Source organism: Sciurus vulgaris, assembly GCF_902686455.1.
Source record: "Sciurus vulgaris genome assembly, chromosome: 7".
Lineage (NCBI taxonomy): Eukaryota > Metazoa > Chordata > Mammalia > Rodentia > Sciuridae > Sciurus > Sciurus vulgaris.
The window spans coordinates 14,856,591-14,871,576 of NC_136467.1; the positions used below are offsets into that span (position 1 = coordinate 14,856,591).

Here is a 14,986-nt window from a genome sequence, read left to right on the forward strand (position 1 = left end):
GCTTTGCCTTGGAAAGTACTTTCTGGTGTCACTGTTGGGGAGAAAAGGAGGGGTTGGGGCCAAGAAAAAGCAATAAGGAAGTAAGTCATCTGGGGAGAGACTACCAGGACCTATCCTGGAGCCGTGGAATGGAGACCAAGGGGACCTCTGGATTCTGAAATGGTTCAGAAGAATCTGTGCTGGTTAACTAGGTAATCTCATGAAGGAGGAAGTGGAATCCATCCTTCATTGAAACTTGGTAGCTCCAAGGTCTAGGTGAATATCAAAGTCACTAGGACAAGAAAAAGAAAGGAACAGACATGATGAGGAAGATCAGGTCTTCATTTGGTGATGTGAAGAGTCTGAAAGGCTTGTAGGACATGGAAACAGGCTTGCCTAGCTATAGTTCTCAACCAGGTTCACAATAATTTGGCCTCTGCTCACCCCCATAACACACAAGAGAATTATGGAAATGTGTGGAGACTATGTTGGCAGCCATATCTGGGAGGGATGTTACTGGCAACTAGCAGTAGAGCCCAGGGGCACTGTACATATTCTGAAATACACAATCTCTGGCCCCCAGGAGAGAAGGACCCTGCACATCAACAGTGCAGAGGTTGAGAAATCCTGGCCTGGAAGTAGCAGAATCTTTTAACCTGGATTTTCAGAAAACAGAGAGATGAGAACTTAGAGCCACACACCCTTCTGTAGGAGATATGAGAGAAGACTAACCACAGTAGAGTATGTAGAAAGGAAAGTAAGACAGGGGACTGATCAAATCCTAGGCAGTATCACACACTGGCAATATGAGTTCAGTGGGTTGAGGGAAAGCCATTTGCCCTTTCATATTCAAAACACAATGATCTGATGCTATTCTCAGCAAGTGTGAACCTAAAATGGTAGATATAAATGAGGATTGAAATCATGGAGCAGATCAGTTCAGTCATGAATGTAAAGACACATTCTGGTCTGTAGGAGGGAAATGTTATATGTGGTCTAAGATTTTCATCTGCAAATTTGGCATAATTTGGTCATAGAACCACACTACTGTAGGGCAAGAAATTTAAAACAAAAAAGGAGACAAGTGAAAAAGAAAGAAGGAAAGAAGATAGCAAAAGAAAAAAAGGAGAAATGAAATAGGAAGGGAAAATGACAAGACCAGGAAAATAGAAGGAAAGGAAAGGAGAGGAGAGGAGAAGGGTGGAGAGAAGAGGAAAGAAGTGGAGCTTAGGATGTAAAGACATCCCCTAAAGTCTGCAAGAATACATATGAAACTACGTGTTCAGTTCCAAGGAACACGACTATTGGCCATTCTTAAAAAGTGTGTGAAACTGTGATATCAGAATGTAGTCCATGGACAGCAAAATCTGCTTCTTGATTGATCATCAATGCTTTTCAAAAGCTAAGTTCACACAACATAACAAAACAATACCTTGCACAAATATGCTCACACTTAAATTTTGCTGTAACTCCCCTCCAGTGGGCTTGGTGGATAGGGGAAACCCCGGAGAAGGGCAGATCCTGGAGAGGTAGTGTAGATCTCCAGAGCAAACAAAGGCTAACTTTGCAATAAACAAGAAGATGGTCCTTTCTCATTAAAATTATCCTGTAGAGTTGAAAAACAAGGTGGACCTGAAAACAGAAAGCTAAAGCAGCCGACCACAGAGGGCATCATTGAATAGCAAAGATGTGCCTAGCACAGGGGACACTAGAGTGTGCCAGAGCCAGGAAGACCTTGAGTTCAAGTCCCAGCCCACCAGTCAGTGGGCCATGCTGACTGCAGGAAGTGAGATGTCTCTGAGCCTGAACTTCCTTTCTGGAAAAACATGGATGATAGGCCCCTGAGGCTTCCTAGGAGCTCTGGGATGATCGGCTGAGATAACCAATGTAGAGGGCTCAGCACAGCAGCTGGTGCAGGGTGGTAACTGTCCACAGTAGCTGCTGTTAAAAGACATATAAATCCCATTACACTAATCAATGACTGAAAGAGAAAAACAGTAGGATCCACATTCCAAGGCAACTGAAGTATAACACTTTAGATAAAGCATTTGAAAACCAAAATGAATTTGTAGAACTGGAAGTGACCTCAGAACTCTCTTATCAAATTTCCTCATTTTATTGATAAGAAAATTGGAGAAGGAAATGAAAAGGCTATTGTGGATTGGATGTGCATGTACCAAAAAAGGTTTTAAAGGAATGTTATTCATTATATATAAGCATGTATATATAAACACACACACACACACATATATAATGGAACATGAAGGTAGAGCTGGAAATCTAGTTTATAGTTGTGTGTGAGTGTGTGTGTGTGTGTGTGTGTGTGTGTGTGTGCATTAGAAATAACATAGTTCCTCTGAGGAGATGTCTAGCAGAAAATTATCGTTAGCTTTCTATGAACTTGACTAACCTGTATCACCCAGATTCACCTATTTGTAAATGTATCTAAAACAGCTTTAAAATCTTCATGGAATACAGGGTAAAATAACTTCAAGCATAAACCAGGAAAATAAAAGATGAGCTTCTCCTAAGACAGAACCAAGTCACTCACCTGTCCAGGAGCAAGTTGGGAGCAAACAGGAGCTTCCCTGGGTGCTCCATGGAGCGCCAGACAAGACCAATCATTAGGATCTCTAGCCAGGCACATTCAAGAAGATGGACCTGATCGTGGAGGTTCAAATCCCCAAAGCCTGAAACATGATAAGAAAAAAAATAAATGCTGCTGAGTTTAAATGAAAAGCATTCATCATTGGTAAAATTAATGCAACCAGGGATTTCAAACATTTGGGTGTATTTTCTATTAGGTGGAATAAAGTGTTATAGAGGCACACTTTATAGGAAAGTCAAGTAACTTATTTTTTAAACCTAGCACTATCAATAAATTCCATTGTGGTTTTAAGTTTCTTAGTAACTTAATGTCACATCTATAGAAATACATCAACTTGTGCAACACACTTAACTTTTTAGAAAGTTCTGCACTTAAAGATAAAACTCGAATGCTTTCTACTTAAGACATTCTTAATAGCCCTATTTGGCTGCTATTCTTTTGTGCTTCATTGAAAATACTAAGGTGCAAGAAATTTAAATTACTTGTCTTAAACCAAATGGAAACTGGCACTTAGGTAGGACCAAAGTCACTGTCTATTTTTTTCTTCATATCTAAGCTATGATCTTTTTTCCATAATGTGTCAAAAACTAATGAAATAACGTGAATAAGATGCTTGGGAGAATGAGACAGATGATGAAAGGGGACATCATGATTACTTCTGGTTAAAAAAAAAAAACATTGAAATGTGCCTTTTTTTCAATTGTTGATTAGGATATTGAAGTTTTTTCCAATCACTAATGACAAATGCTGGATGCCCAATAATAATAATGAGGAGAAGGAGGAGGAGGAACAAAGAGAAGAATGAGGCGAAAGAGAAGAAAAGGGAGGGAAGAAGATGAGGAAGAAGAGACAGATGAGTGCCTTACTACAAGTTAGAGGCAGTGCTAAGTGCGTCCTGTACTTGGTTCTTCATCTTTATTAATACAGTAGCCCAAAGAGGTGAGAAGTGGCAACCTATTTTCAAGATAAGAAAACAAAAACTCAGAGATCTGTTAAAGGCAGAGATGGGAGTGTATTCTCCAGTGGCTGTGCCCTTGACCACAATGAACATGACCTCTTCTGGGCTTTCCTTAATTACAGAATTTGGATTGAAAGACCAAGTAAATCTAACCACACGCAAAAGGATATGTCAGTGACAGGGAAATTCAATGAAGAAGGTGTCCATAAAGTTTGTTGCTTCTCAAATTATTCCCCTGTTCTTTTGCCCAGGGGCATAGTGTGTTTCCTTCCTCTTCCTCCTTACCCTCAACTCTGTTCCCTCTTATCTGTGAGAATAGTTATATGAATCTTTTTTTTTTTTCATGCTCTATTCTTTGTTTTTTCTTGCTATTGCTACCCTTCAATTAACAATCTAATATTGCATTAATTGAAATGCCAAAATGTGAGTTGATATCCTTAAATAGTCAAGTATAAATAGTCTGTCTAATGGATATTTCTTCTGGGGTCTTGGAGTTTTCCATAGCTCAGCATTAATAATTACCTTAGCATTTCTACATGCTTAGGCATTGTATTTCACTTAATCCTTATCACCAAATAAATGAGATCCACATATAGAAATCTGAGCCTGAAACAAAACTCAGAGCCTATGTCCCCTTCTTCCCATCATCTCATCATCAAACCTCCTGGGTTAGTCTTCCTTTTCTTTCCATTCTTAGAGTTAACATACAAAGTTAATTCCTAATCACCTCTTACCTTTTTGTCTAATTTACCTATTATTTTAAGACTTACTCATGGTGCTGCTTGTATGGATAGTTGATTCTCTGTGGAGTGGATTATCCAATAAATGAGTACATATTTATTCCATCATTGAACATGTGGATTGTTACCAGATTTGGGTTATTACAAGTAAAACTGTTATGAGCAATCAGTGTACAGTTTTGGTATGGACATGTGCTTCCCTTGCTCTTGGTTAGATGTGTGCAGTGCTTCTTAGAAACTGCCATACAGTTTTCAAAAGTGGGTTGGACGACTTTACATACCCACCAGCAACACATGAGAACAGCAGGTGTCCCACAACCTTGCCCATATTTGGTGTGGTCTGTCCTTTTTGTTTTAGACATTCTAATAGAGATATAAAAGTTTCACACTGACATTGTGGTTCAATTTGCATTTTCCTAATCCTATTGAACACCTTTTCACATGTTTTCTACTGAACCATCTTCTGGACCATTTTGTTAGACTATATTCAAGTCAATTATTCGTGTATCTGTAAGTCCCACTTAGACTGTGTACCCATTAGAGCCACAAAATGCATGATCTATCAAAGCCTGCTTTTTTAAAGCCCAAATTTATTGTACCTCCCAGAACATCACAGAGCCATCCAGGGCTCTTGGTAGCATAACCTTTGTCAGAGCGGGTGTCTTTCCACTGGAAAGAATGGATAGCACTCAGGTGACACAGGACTGGCATCTGGAGAAATGAGGAAATGGGTGACTTTGTTCATAAGAAAATCTCAAAGGCTAAAAAGCAATGATTTGGTTTCAGACTTGCCTGGGGGGAAGAGGAACATGCATATCTGCAACATGTAGATGTTCACCTAGTGCCCTAGGTCAAAAAGGACCAGCCTTGCTCCGGGGAGAGGTCACCTAGCTCAGCAGCAAATGCTTCCCTTTTATCTGGTCTAATAGGAAAAACCAAGCCCAGGGGCAGAACAAAAAATGAAAGCCCTTGTATGTCCCTCAACTTTCTGGATGAAGTCTCCTAATAATATCATAAACCTACACTATAAATTAAACTCATTTTCAGAAATGTTAACATTTAAAGTGAGTCTTTTTTCTTCTCATGACATTCACTATTTTGTGTACACAAAAATGACATCATGTGATGTGTTCACCCATGAAGAACTTACCCTGCATTACTGAATTCCTTACAAAAGCCTCAAAAAATGATAAAGGATGGGACTGGGGACTGTCTCCCATGTTCTCAGAACTACAGTTGGTCATGTAACCAATCAACTCTGGAAAACCAAAGTCCTGCTTTCTGATGGCAACTTTACATGTAAATGAGAATCACACGTTCTAATTCTCCCTTTAAAATCCCAGTGCTGTTTAGGCGTGACAGTTTTAGTGGTCTCTCGGGAGCCAAACAAGCTCCCCCTAACCATTTGTACCATGTTAAGTATGGTGATTATGAAATGGGTCTGAGGGATGTCTGTTAGTAATAGTTTTCAATGGAAGGCCAGCAGGATTGCGAGGTCCCTCTATTGAAATGTTGTAGATCTCTCAAAAGAGTCTATTTAATTATCTTTCCCAGCTGTGCATATGGCCTGCAGACAAGGGTTATTATGTCTGTTCCACAGTGCCCTCTAAAAGTTCCTGGGACAGGGTCAGAGAATCACGCAGAAAAGACTGTCAATTAACCTCCTCAATGAATGCAAGGACTATGAAAGGAACTTATTAGATGGAGTATCTCCTTTCTTCCAATATACTGGTCTTGACATTATTTTAACCACACAGAAGCCAAAAACCCTTTTGGTGTGGAGCAAATGCACATAAATTCTTACAATTCATAGCCAGTGGGGAAAAATAATGTGATAAATCTGAAACAAAATGATAAGAGCCAGTTATCTAAAGCCGTCAAGTCTCAACTCCTTGGGTTATTTTTCCCATGAACATGAAGAGAGCTCCAATATGCAATTCCAATAGACTGGCTATAATTCAGAGCATCCACAATTTAAATCCCATTATTTTTGAACACTTGAAAGTTCAGCAATAGGAAGACGGGAGCTTCACAGTTGCCATGGGATATGAGTAGAGACATCAGTGACAGATATTCTCACAGGTGGCACCACGAGAGGTAACTCACCCCCATCACTTGAGGTCCATGTCTTAATGACAATGATAAAGCATCATGGGCCTTCGGACTTCACCAGAGGGAAAGAATGCATGCTGATAAGAATGCAGTTGGTTGAGATGAAGCTAAATCAGATGCCTAGAAATTTCATTATATGAAATTATTTTTAAATAGCAAACCCAGGTCTTTTCTCCTGCTCTCCCTTCACAGGCCTAGTAATAAAGTCTCCAGAGATGGGATGTAGTAGAGATAGACAGAGATGCCTCAAGACTTCCTCCCCACCCCACATGGGAAGTGATCTAGCCAATGAAGTTGAGGGAGGCCCTTCTGGGTAGAAAAAAAGACATCACCCATACAACATGACCAGCTCATTATTTCCAGCATCATGCCCAGGTAGAGACATCCCTGTCTTCTTTTCACCACTGTACAGTAACTGTTTCCCTTCAAGATATTTTAACTTGGTTTTAGCTGTAAAGGGAGCTAACAGCATGTCCATTGCCCTCCCTGAGCCTCACGAGATCCTGAGCTCTCTGCTCCACTCTTCTCTGCTAGGAATTGCTGTACAGATTGCTTCATTTGTTTGGCACACACAGAGATCCTTAAGCCTCACCCTCCATTACTGGGTGTGGTCTGGCTCTTAGAAATGATGTTGAAAAGTGTGCAGAGATCTTTAGGCAAAATGACTAATATCATCTGAATGCTCATAAAGTCCCACACTGCCTCGGAATTAGCAATAAATCAGAGTTCCTCTTCAGGGAGACATGAGAAAAATTAAGCACTAGAGTTACTGTATGTCTTATTTCCATGGGATACACACACACACACACACACACAAAGGCAGCATTTCCCAGGGGAGAAAACTAGAAGTCAGGTAGTCAGGTCCCTCAGTAAATCTATTGGAACAACTACTGGCTTCCTGACCTTCAAAAAAGTAATCACGGTCTCAGTCATATGACCACAATGTTCTTCAAAATGTTAATTATGAAACTGCTTGTTTTACTTTTTTCTGTGTTGCCTTATTACTCAGTGGAAGAAGAGTTGAGTAATTTATATCTTTTGACTTTGATGTAAGAGAAGACTCAATGTAAGAGAAGAGAAAGGTAAGAAAATAAGAAATTATAGAAGGTTCTGATGAAATTTTAGCACAATGACAGCTACAAGCTGAACCAAACTAGGATTTCTGGGAGAAATTTTATAAGACAGATAGTATCTGAAAAAATTCTAGACCTCTGTTTAAATGCTAAGTATTCTTCACATTCTACATTTGATAATTTTTCCCTCCCAAAAATAGTAACTTAATGTCATACCAGGTCCATGGACCCCATGGTATAGTTGAAGAAGACTTTTCCTTCTTTTTTCCTTCTTTCTAAAATGATTCTTGCACTCCATCTTAGACACGGTCCCAGTATGAAGACATCCATCAAAGCTGTAATTGTTAGTTTATGACACCTGATGTCTCCAGCAACAGTGTAAGCATTGAGAAATTCTTTTTTTCAGAAATAAGTTTAATCCATTTAAATAAATAATGTCACACACTTTTATCAAATATGTATTACCATTAAAAATAAAATAAATACAATATGTATCAACAAATAATCACTTGTTTAGAAATATTGTAACTCACAATGCAAGAGCCTGCCCCCTCACCATCACTGTGTGTTCTGACTTTAATAAGGGAAGCATGAGCAGCCTCCACCCTGACCTCACACCATATCACATCACCTATCTAATGCTCTTAAGCAACCCCCAAATAAATATTTGCCTTGCCAATAGCATGTTGACTTCTTTCCTTCTTGGGATGACAATAGCCCACATCCTTGGGCATGATGACTAAGCTATTTCCAAATCACATCCCAACATGGGACTGTGATTATCTGTACTCACCAACAGAATAAGGAGGGCAGGAGTAATGGAAATAGTATGAGCTGAAAAGTCAAGCAGACCTGGCTTGCAATTGCTCTTCAGCCTTCAGCCAGTTACTTAAGATCTCTGAAAGTGTTTCCATCTGTAAAATGCAGATAAACTGACCTGCCACTCAGGGTATCTATAAAAATTAGCAGACATCCCAGGGTACCAGAGTGACTGACTACTCTCTTCCCTGCTTCATCCCAACAGGCTACAACTTCTGTTTTTGAAAAACACCAAGAGACATGCTTTGCTTTAAAAATATTTCAGATTTTGAATCTCAAACCTAATGTGGGCATTTAGGGTTGACCCCAATTCATGATGTCATGTTGTATTTTCTGTTTCTTTTTCTTTATATATATAAAGGACCTAATAAAAAGGATAAAAGACTTTCTGGACATCAAAGAAGTTCTTTATAAACAACATTTTTATGATTTAAGAGAGGAGGAAATAAGAGCATGTGAATTGTATTTTGCCTAAAATACATAGACGAGAAAATGCAAAAAGAGCACATTTGGGGTTTTACTATATCCAAAGCATTCTGAAATGGTAAGCATCTCCAGAATGCATCTGTCTTCATGTACCCCCAATACAAGCAGAAGATGGTTTTCTATTGAACCCAGCACCATGCTATGCTACACTGGGTGCCCTTCACTTACCTTGGCATAGGCAAAATAAAACTTGCCCTGTGATGACTGCTTTCCTTGGGAAAAGAAATGGGGTTCCTCAGAAAAATTCTATGCAATAAATCCAATGGTAATAAAGGATCAAATGTGACAAATTTGATATTTTAAAAATACCTAGGGGTATGAAAGATGGTGGACTCAGACAGACATCGTCGGCCTATGTACATGTATGATTACATGAATGGTGTGAATCTGCATCATGTACAACCATAGAAATTAAAAGTTGTATTCCATTTGGGTACAATGAATCAAAATGCAGTTTGTAAAAAAAAAAAAAACTAAAGAAATAAAAATACCTACACTTAGCATACTTGGAAGTCAATTAATTTGAGTAAAAACTGAGGAATTCAGCCCAGAGGTTTGAATATAAATAAAGGGATTATTTTTAAAGTTAATGATGCCTGCTTCTAATGCCCCACGCTGAGAGTCATATCTCACAAGACTTACAGACGATGGAGGTCTCATGATATCTTATATAGATATATAAGTCTATGTGATCTATTATGTTTCCCAGTGTTGACACTGCAGTCTGACAATGGAGCCATGTATTCTTTTACATAACATACAAAAGACTTTCATGACATCATCACCAATTCCTTCAGAATAATGCAGCAAAACCTAACACATCTTACTTAACCTGAAAATCATTCTTACACATACAGAGTCTGAGATCATGGTTGTATGGAACACCTAAAACAAACAAAGCAGTACTGTTTCGAGCAATTCCACTTTTTCCTCAATTTAATCTGAATGAAAGAGAAAAACAATAAAAGGGCCACAGGTATACCCTGAACCTCACCTGTGAAGGCATACTATAAGTATAAACCAAGTACAGAAGACACATTCTTCTGACAGGTCTTAGGAAACTTATTATAGGCTACTTGTTGAGAAAGGAAATCTAAACACAAAACCATTTGCTCAACTATTGCTTGAATTAAATTAAACCTCAAATTAAATTCAAGGACTCATATACCTTATAATGTGCCTTTGAGAAATTATTGGACTTAACTCCAGAAGTGCATTCAGACTCTACTTCAAAGTCTTTCAGCAATTTTTTTCTGATCTGGAATCAGTCCACTTTCATTGTTTAGTGTGTGTGTGTGTGTGTGTGTGTGTGTGTGTGTGTGTAATATATTGCGGTTTTATCTTACTCATCTGCCAGTATTTGATTATGTTTCCACATAATTAGATATAATATAAAAACAGTGTATGGAAATCTGATCTAGAGTGGTAATTATAGAATTTCTCTGTATAGAAAGAAAAATAGAGCTCTATTATAAAAGTTCAAGATTCTAATGTTTAGAGTTATAAATTGTAGTGTATGTAAAATAATGGTAACACAGAGGCAAACTATCCTTGACTTTAAATATGAACTTCATGAAATAGTTCCCTTAATCTTTACTTATGAGTTTAGTTTATCTCGTAGTTTTTTAATAGTTACATTTGCATTTTCTTTTTTTTCAAAGGCCAATGGATCTTAATTCTGATCATGGCATATGTGAATTTTTCAAATACTGGTTATTTTCCTTAAAAATTTATGTCCTCAGATTCTATAACGAGTTGATCTGAGAAAATGTCATTGCATCTTTGTCAAAGATGAAGATGGGGTGTTAGGCCATGTACCTCATACAAGCCTCTGTTTATGTGGTTCTTTCTGAATTCCGTACCAGTAAAAGGTTTTCTTCTCCTGAGGAACTGGTAGGTCTCTTTTCATTGGCTGGTAAGCCCTGGGAACTGACTGCAGGCTGCTCGTAGCTGGGTCACCAGGAAGCATGGACATGAATACAATGCCTTGCTTTTGAGTGTCCTATTGAATTCCAAGGTACCTTATGTCAAACTTTGCAAAGTGGATAGAGAAATAAACCACTCAAATATGTGTTGTGCACGCACACAGAATATTCCATTTTCCCTCCATTTAACCATACGTAAGTTATGTAGTAACAAGTGAGGAAGTGATTTGGCAAGAGAAGAGAATTCATAGCACAATTCCAGTTGCCACCCGAGAGGAAAAGAAGTCAGGACTTTCAGATCAGATGCTCGGACTTGGGGATCAAAGAAAAAGAAAAAAAAAAAAAAGAGTCCCTCAGAGAAAACAAAGCAGATGGCAATTCTACCTTGTTACCAGCCCCATCTGTATTACACGCAGAGCCTTGGTTTATGAAGACATGGTTGTCATGACAATGAGCATTTGAGAAGAATTCTGGAGAAGCTGATGAATTTAAGAGAGTCTCCTGGCTTCCCAATTTTCCAAACACACCAAAATCCAAACCCCGCAACCCCCAAATAAGCAATTTGATTACTGCCCATATTGGCTACAATTATTCTACATCGATATTATGAGATTTGTCCCTTTTCATATCAAAATCCTCCAGGGAGGGATGCAACAGCTTTTTACTCTGATATAGCACAGCTTGAAGATAAACCAGCCTTTTATTTTTATTCAGCGAAGACAACTCTATTAACTACAGCTTAATTTTTTTTTCCTTACAAGCTCAGAAAGAAATCAATTTCAGTTTAAATGAGAAAGAGGAAAAAAGTAAAAGAAATTATTTTCCAGCTTCTGAGAGTAGACTGCACACTAAAGAAGGAAAAAAAATTAATAAACTATAAAGTAAAGACTGTCCTTTTAAGTGCTTGTCAAATGGACAGGAAGGCCAGCCACGGTGGAGTGACTCTGAGTTACCTAACAAAGAGCACAGACTGGCTGCATCTGAAAAGTCAACAAGCACTTGTACCCAGGAACATACGTTTTCCCATCTTTCTAGAAGCAGACCTACAGAGCATTTCAAATAGTATTGTCATCAGTCTGAGTTTCCAAACTATACTCCTGGTAAACAGTACAAACGTCATCAACACAATTTAAGAGGGAAGTAGATAGTCTCCCTTTAGAGTAAAGTCCCTCAAACAAATCAACAATGATGAGTTCTTTCCTCCCACCTCTGTCTAGCCCAAGCCCTCCCAGGAAACCAAAATGGCTGATGATCTCATGGTTTTAGTGAGGACTTCCCCCTGTCTCTCTCTGTCTCTCTCTGTCTCTCTCTGTCTCTCTCTCTCTCACACACACACACACCCCTGATTTAAACACTAGATGAACACCCATCATAGCTGATGGCCCAGGGACATCTGGCTCTAGAATGCATTAAGAGGAAAAAGGCTGATTCGCTCGTTGTTTTACTTAAATTTATGTCAATATGGGAACTTTACAAGGCACAATCCCAAGAGGTCTAGGAAAGACAAGAGTATAGAATCACATAGCAATGCTCCAGCCAAGAAGGCAGGGGACAATTCATAGCTTCCAAATCAAGAAGGGGCATACCAGCAAGTCTGGGGTCTCACAAGCACTCAGGGGTTATTTAGAAAAGATGGCTCTCTCCCATCCGGTCTTCCTACAGTTCCCTGCTGCCCATAATTGTCCCAGAAATTTCAGCACCAGATAAAGTAAGCAAGAAAATGAAGGAGAAGGAATGATTTCCACCTTTTCTATCCCTCACATTTAGTCAGTGATCCCTGAACTTGCATGGATCATTTAAAAGAGAGGCCAAAAAGAAGCCAGAAAGTCAGAATTGTTCCTTTAAACCCCGGTGGATCCTTTTATAAACCAAGTAGAGATTGCCAGGGCATCAAATAGCCACTCTAAAAATAAAGAGGGTGCTAGGCCAGCCTAAAAGAGAGCTTCTTTAAGTGCTGATTGTCTTGAAAGCAAGAGCTATGCAATTTCTTACTGGTTGAAAGCAGCCCCTAGCTTGGTGCTGGGGCCCATGGATAATGTGGACTTCCTAAGGATTTCCACAGGAGCACAGCAATATTTCCTCACAAAGATAAAGAGCATCTGTTTTAGTTTCCTAGGGTTTCCATTCCAAAGTGCCACAACATGGATGGTAACAACCTGGTTTAAAAAAATACTCGGCCCTCTAAATTGCAAAGCCTCTTGCTCTGAGTATCTCAGACAACAAATGGGAAACCATCTTGAATTGGGATCACTGAAAAATAACACAAAACAAAAATCCCACAAAAATACAATAGCACATACACCAAATTAAAGGCAAGGTCTCTGAATACCCATCAAGGCAAAGGAGTGGGTATGTTCTTAAGTATAAAGACGCCATCACTGTGGTGACAGACTCTTACTCTGTATCATGGCAAGACCAGAGACAGAGCTAGAAGAGAACTGGTTTATTCCAGGATATCACTGATTAGAATATGGCTTGCTGAATCAATGCTAGAAATAAAAAAAGCAGAATTATTACCTTCCAGGAAAACTTAACTATATTCATATTTATATAAAGAGAAAAGTATCTATCAGCTACCTTCCTAGAGTTCCACATCTCAAAAGAACTTCTTACCTCTCCAACATGGAATAAGATGCTGTGAAGATGTACTGTCTGGTGGAGGGACAGTGGGCTTTACCGGGTCTAGCTTTGCCACGTATGAGCCACGTGGCTTGGGTGAATTGATCAGTGTCTGCTGCCCACTCTCAGTGTCTGCTCTGTGGATATTTTTAAAATAAATGTATGCTTGTTCTGGGCTTCAATTTCTTCATTTGCAAATGAGAATAACAATGCTATTCCTGCAGTTTATTATGGTAAAAATGAGATATACAGACATATATTTATGGAATGTCATGTTGCCTGGTGCAAATTGGTGGTCCACAAATAAATAGTAGCAATCATTACTATTAGTTCCATTTTAAAGGTAAAAACGTCAAATATTATGCACATGATCAATTTTCTTCTGCTTAACGATGAGTTTTACATCTAAAGCTTATACGTAGAAGCACACTTATGACACACTTATGAATTCTTAAATATTTTTGTTACGATTGGAAATCTTTGAAGTCTGTGGAGTAATGTTTTAAGTGCATAAATTAAGATGTCTTTTACAAAAATCACTAAATGAAATATTATAATGGAACTTAGTTCTTCTTAAGACCCTTTGGTGTCCATGGACCTCAGGTTATGAGTCCCTGATATGCTGAGGATAGATATGGATGAATTCCTAGATAATCAAATTGTGTTGGAAGGTTGTCCCACGGCATCCTTCTGGTAGACAGGGACACATTACTCATTGTGTTTTCTCTTGAATTTAAAACACAATCGGCTAAATGAGAATTTCATGCATATGACATTTCAAATGAAGGAGACTTTTCCTCATCCTCTTCTCTTCTTGGAATGCTTTCATAAAATGATTAAAGAACAAATGAACTTCTATAAGCTACTGGAAATGCTTATTGTATGTGAGACAAATACACCAGAGATCTAGTGAAGCAACTGCTATTTAACAGCAGGTACAAGAGTCAGCCTTGATGACCCACTTTGGATGACTCATTTCATAAGCTATTAAGGGAAATCATTAATGTCTTAACTAAAGAATGTCTGAAGATTCATGAAGATTTGACAAGTAAAGGCAAAATGCAAATCTTAGCAGGAAGAGATTAATAATCTGATAAATTATAAGATGATTTTGAGGTATGAAAATATATTCTATTGACTTTCAAGGGATAAAAATATGTTAATTTTAAGTTATGCATGAAACAGACAAGTAAAACCTCAAAAATACATGTTTCTCATCTTCCAAGTCTCTCAAAACAATGTTCCTCAGTACAAAGCATCCTCCAGCACCTGAACATAAATGGGCAGTTGAGACTGGTCAAGAGAAGGGGACATCAAGCTGGAGGGACTGTTTGCCCGGCCCTCTGCAAAACTTTATGGATTCTGACAACAGCATTTTAGAGACCAATAAAAGCCAGATTAGGGCTAACAATCAACAGCAAAAGATTCACTGAGAGTGTGAGGAGCTAAGAAAGCACAGGAAGAAACCTGATTTACAAATTATACAATGCATACGTGTTCTAACACATTACATGGTACTCCATTTTTCTGTATAAATTTTATGTTTTTATGTGTCAGTTAAATATAAATAAGTTTCTAATATTTAGAGTGAAAAATAACAGAGACAGACTTAAAAGATTATCCAAACAGGTTGAGGTATAAAGAAAAAATGCTATCAAGAAAGCAGA

At 38.4% G+C, this 14,986-nt stretch overlaps 1 protein-coding gene across 6 annotated transcripts in view; it reads right to left on the reverse strand.

The window, feature by feature from the left end:
* The window catches only part of ESR1 (estrogen receptor 1), a 361,874-nt gene that overhangs the window by 62,831 nt on the left and 284,057 nt on the right, over positions 1-14,986 (reverse strand). For all 6 annotated transcript variants that reach the window (XM_079147950.1, XM_079147949.1, XM_079147951.1 and 3 more), the window contains exon 6: positions 2,531-2,669. In XM_079147950.1, the coding sequence (XP_079004076.1) occupies positions 2,531-2,669 (139 nt within the window). The remainder of the gene's footprint in view (positions 1-2,530; positions 2,670-14,986) is intronic.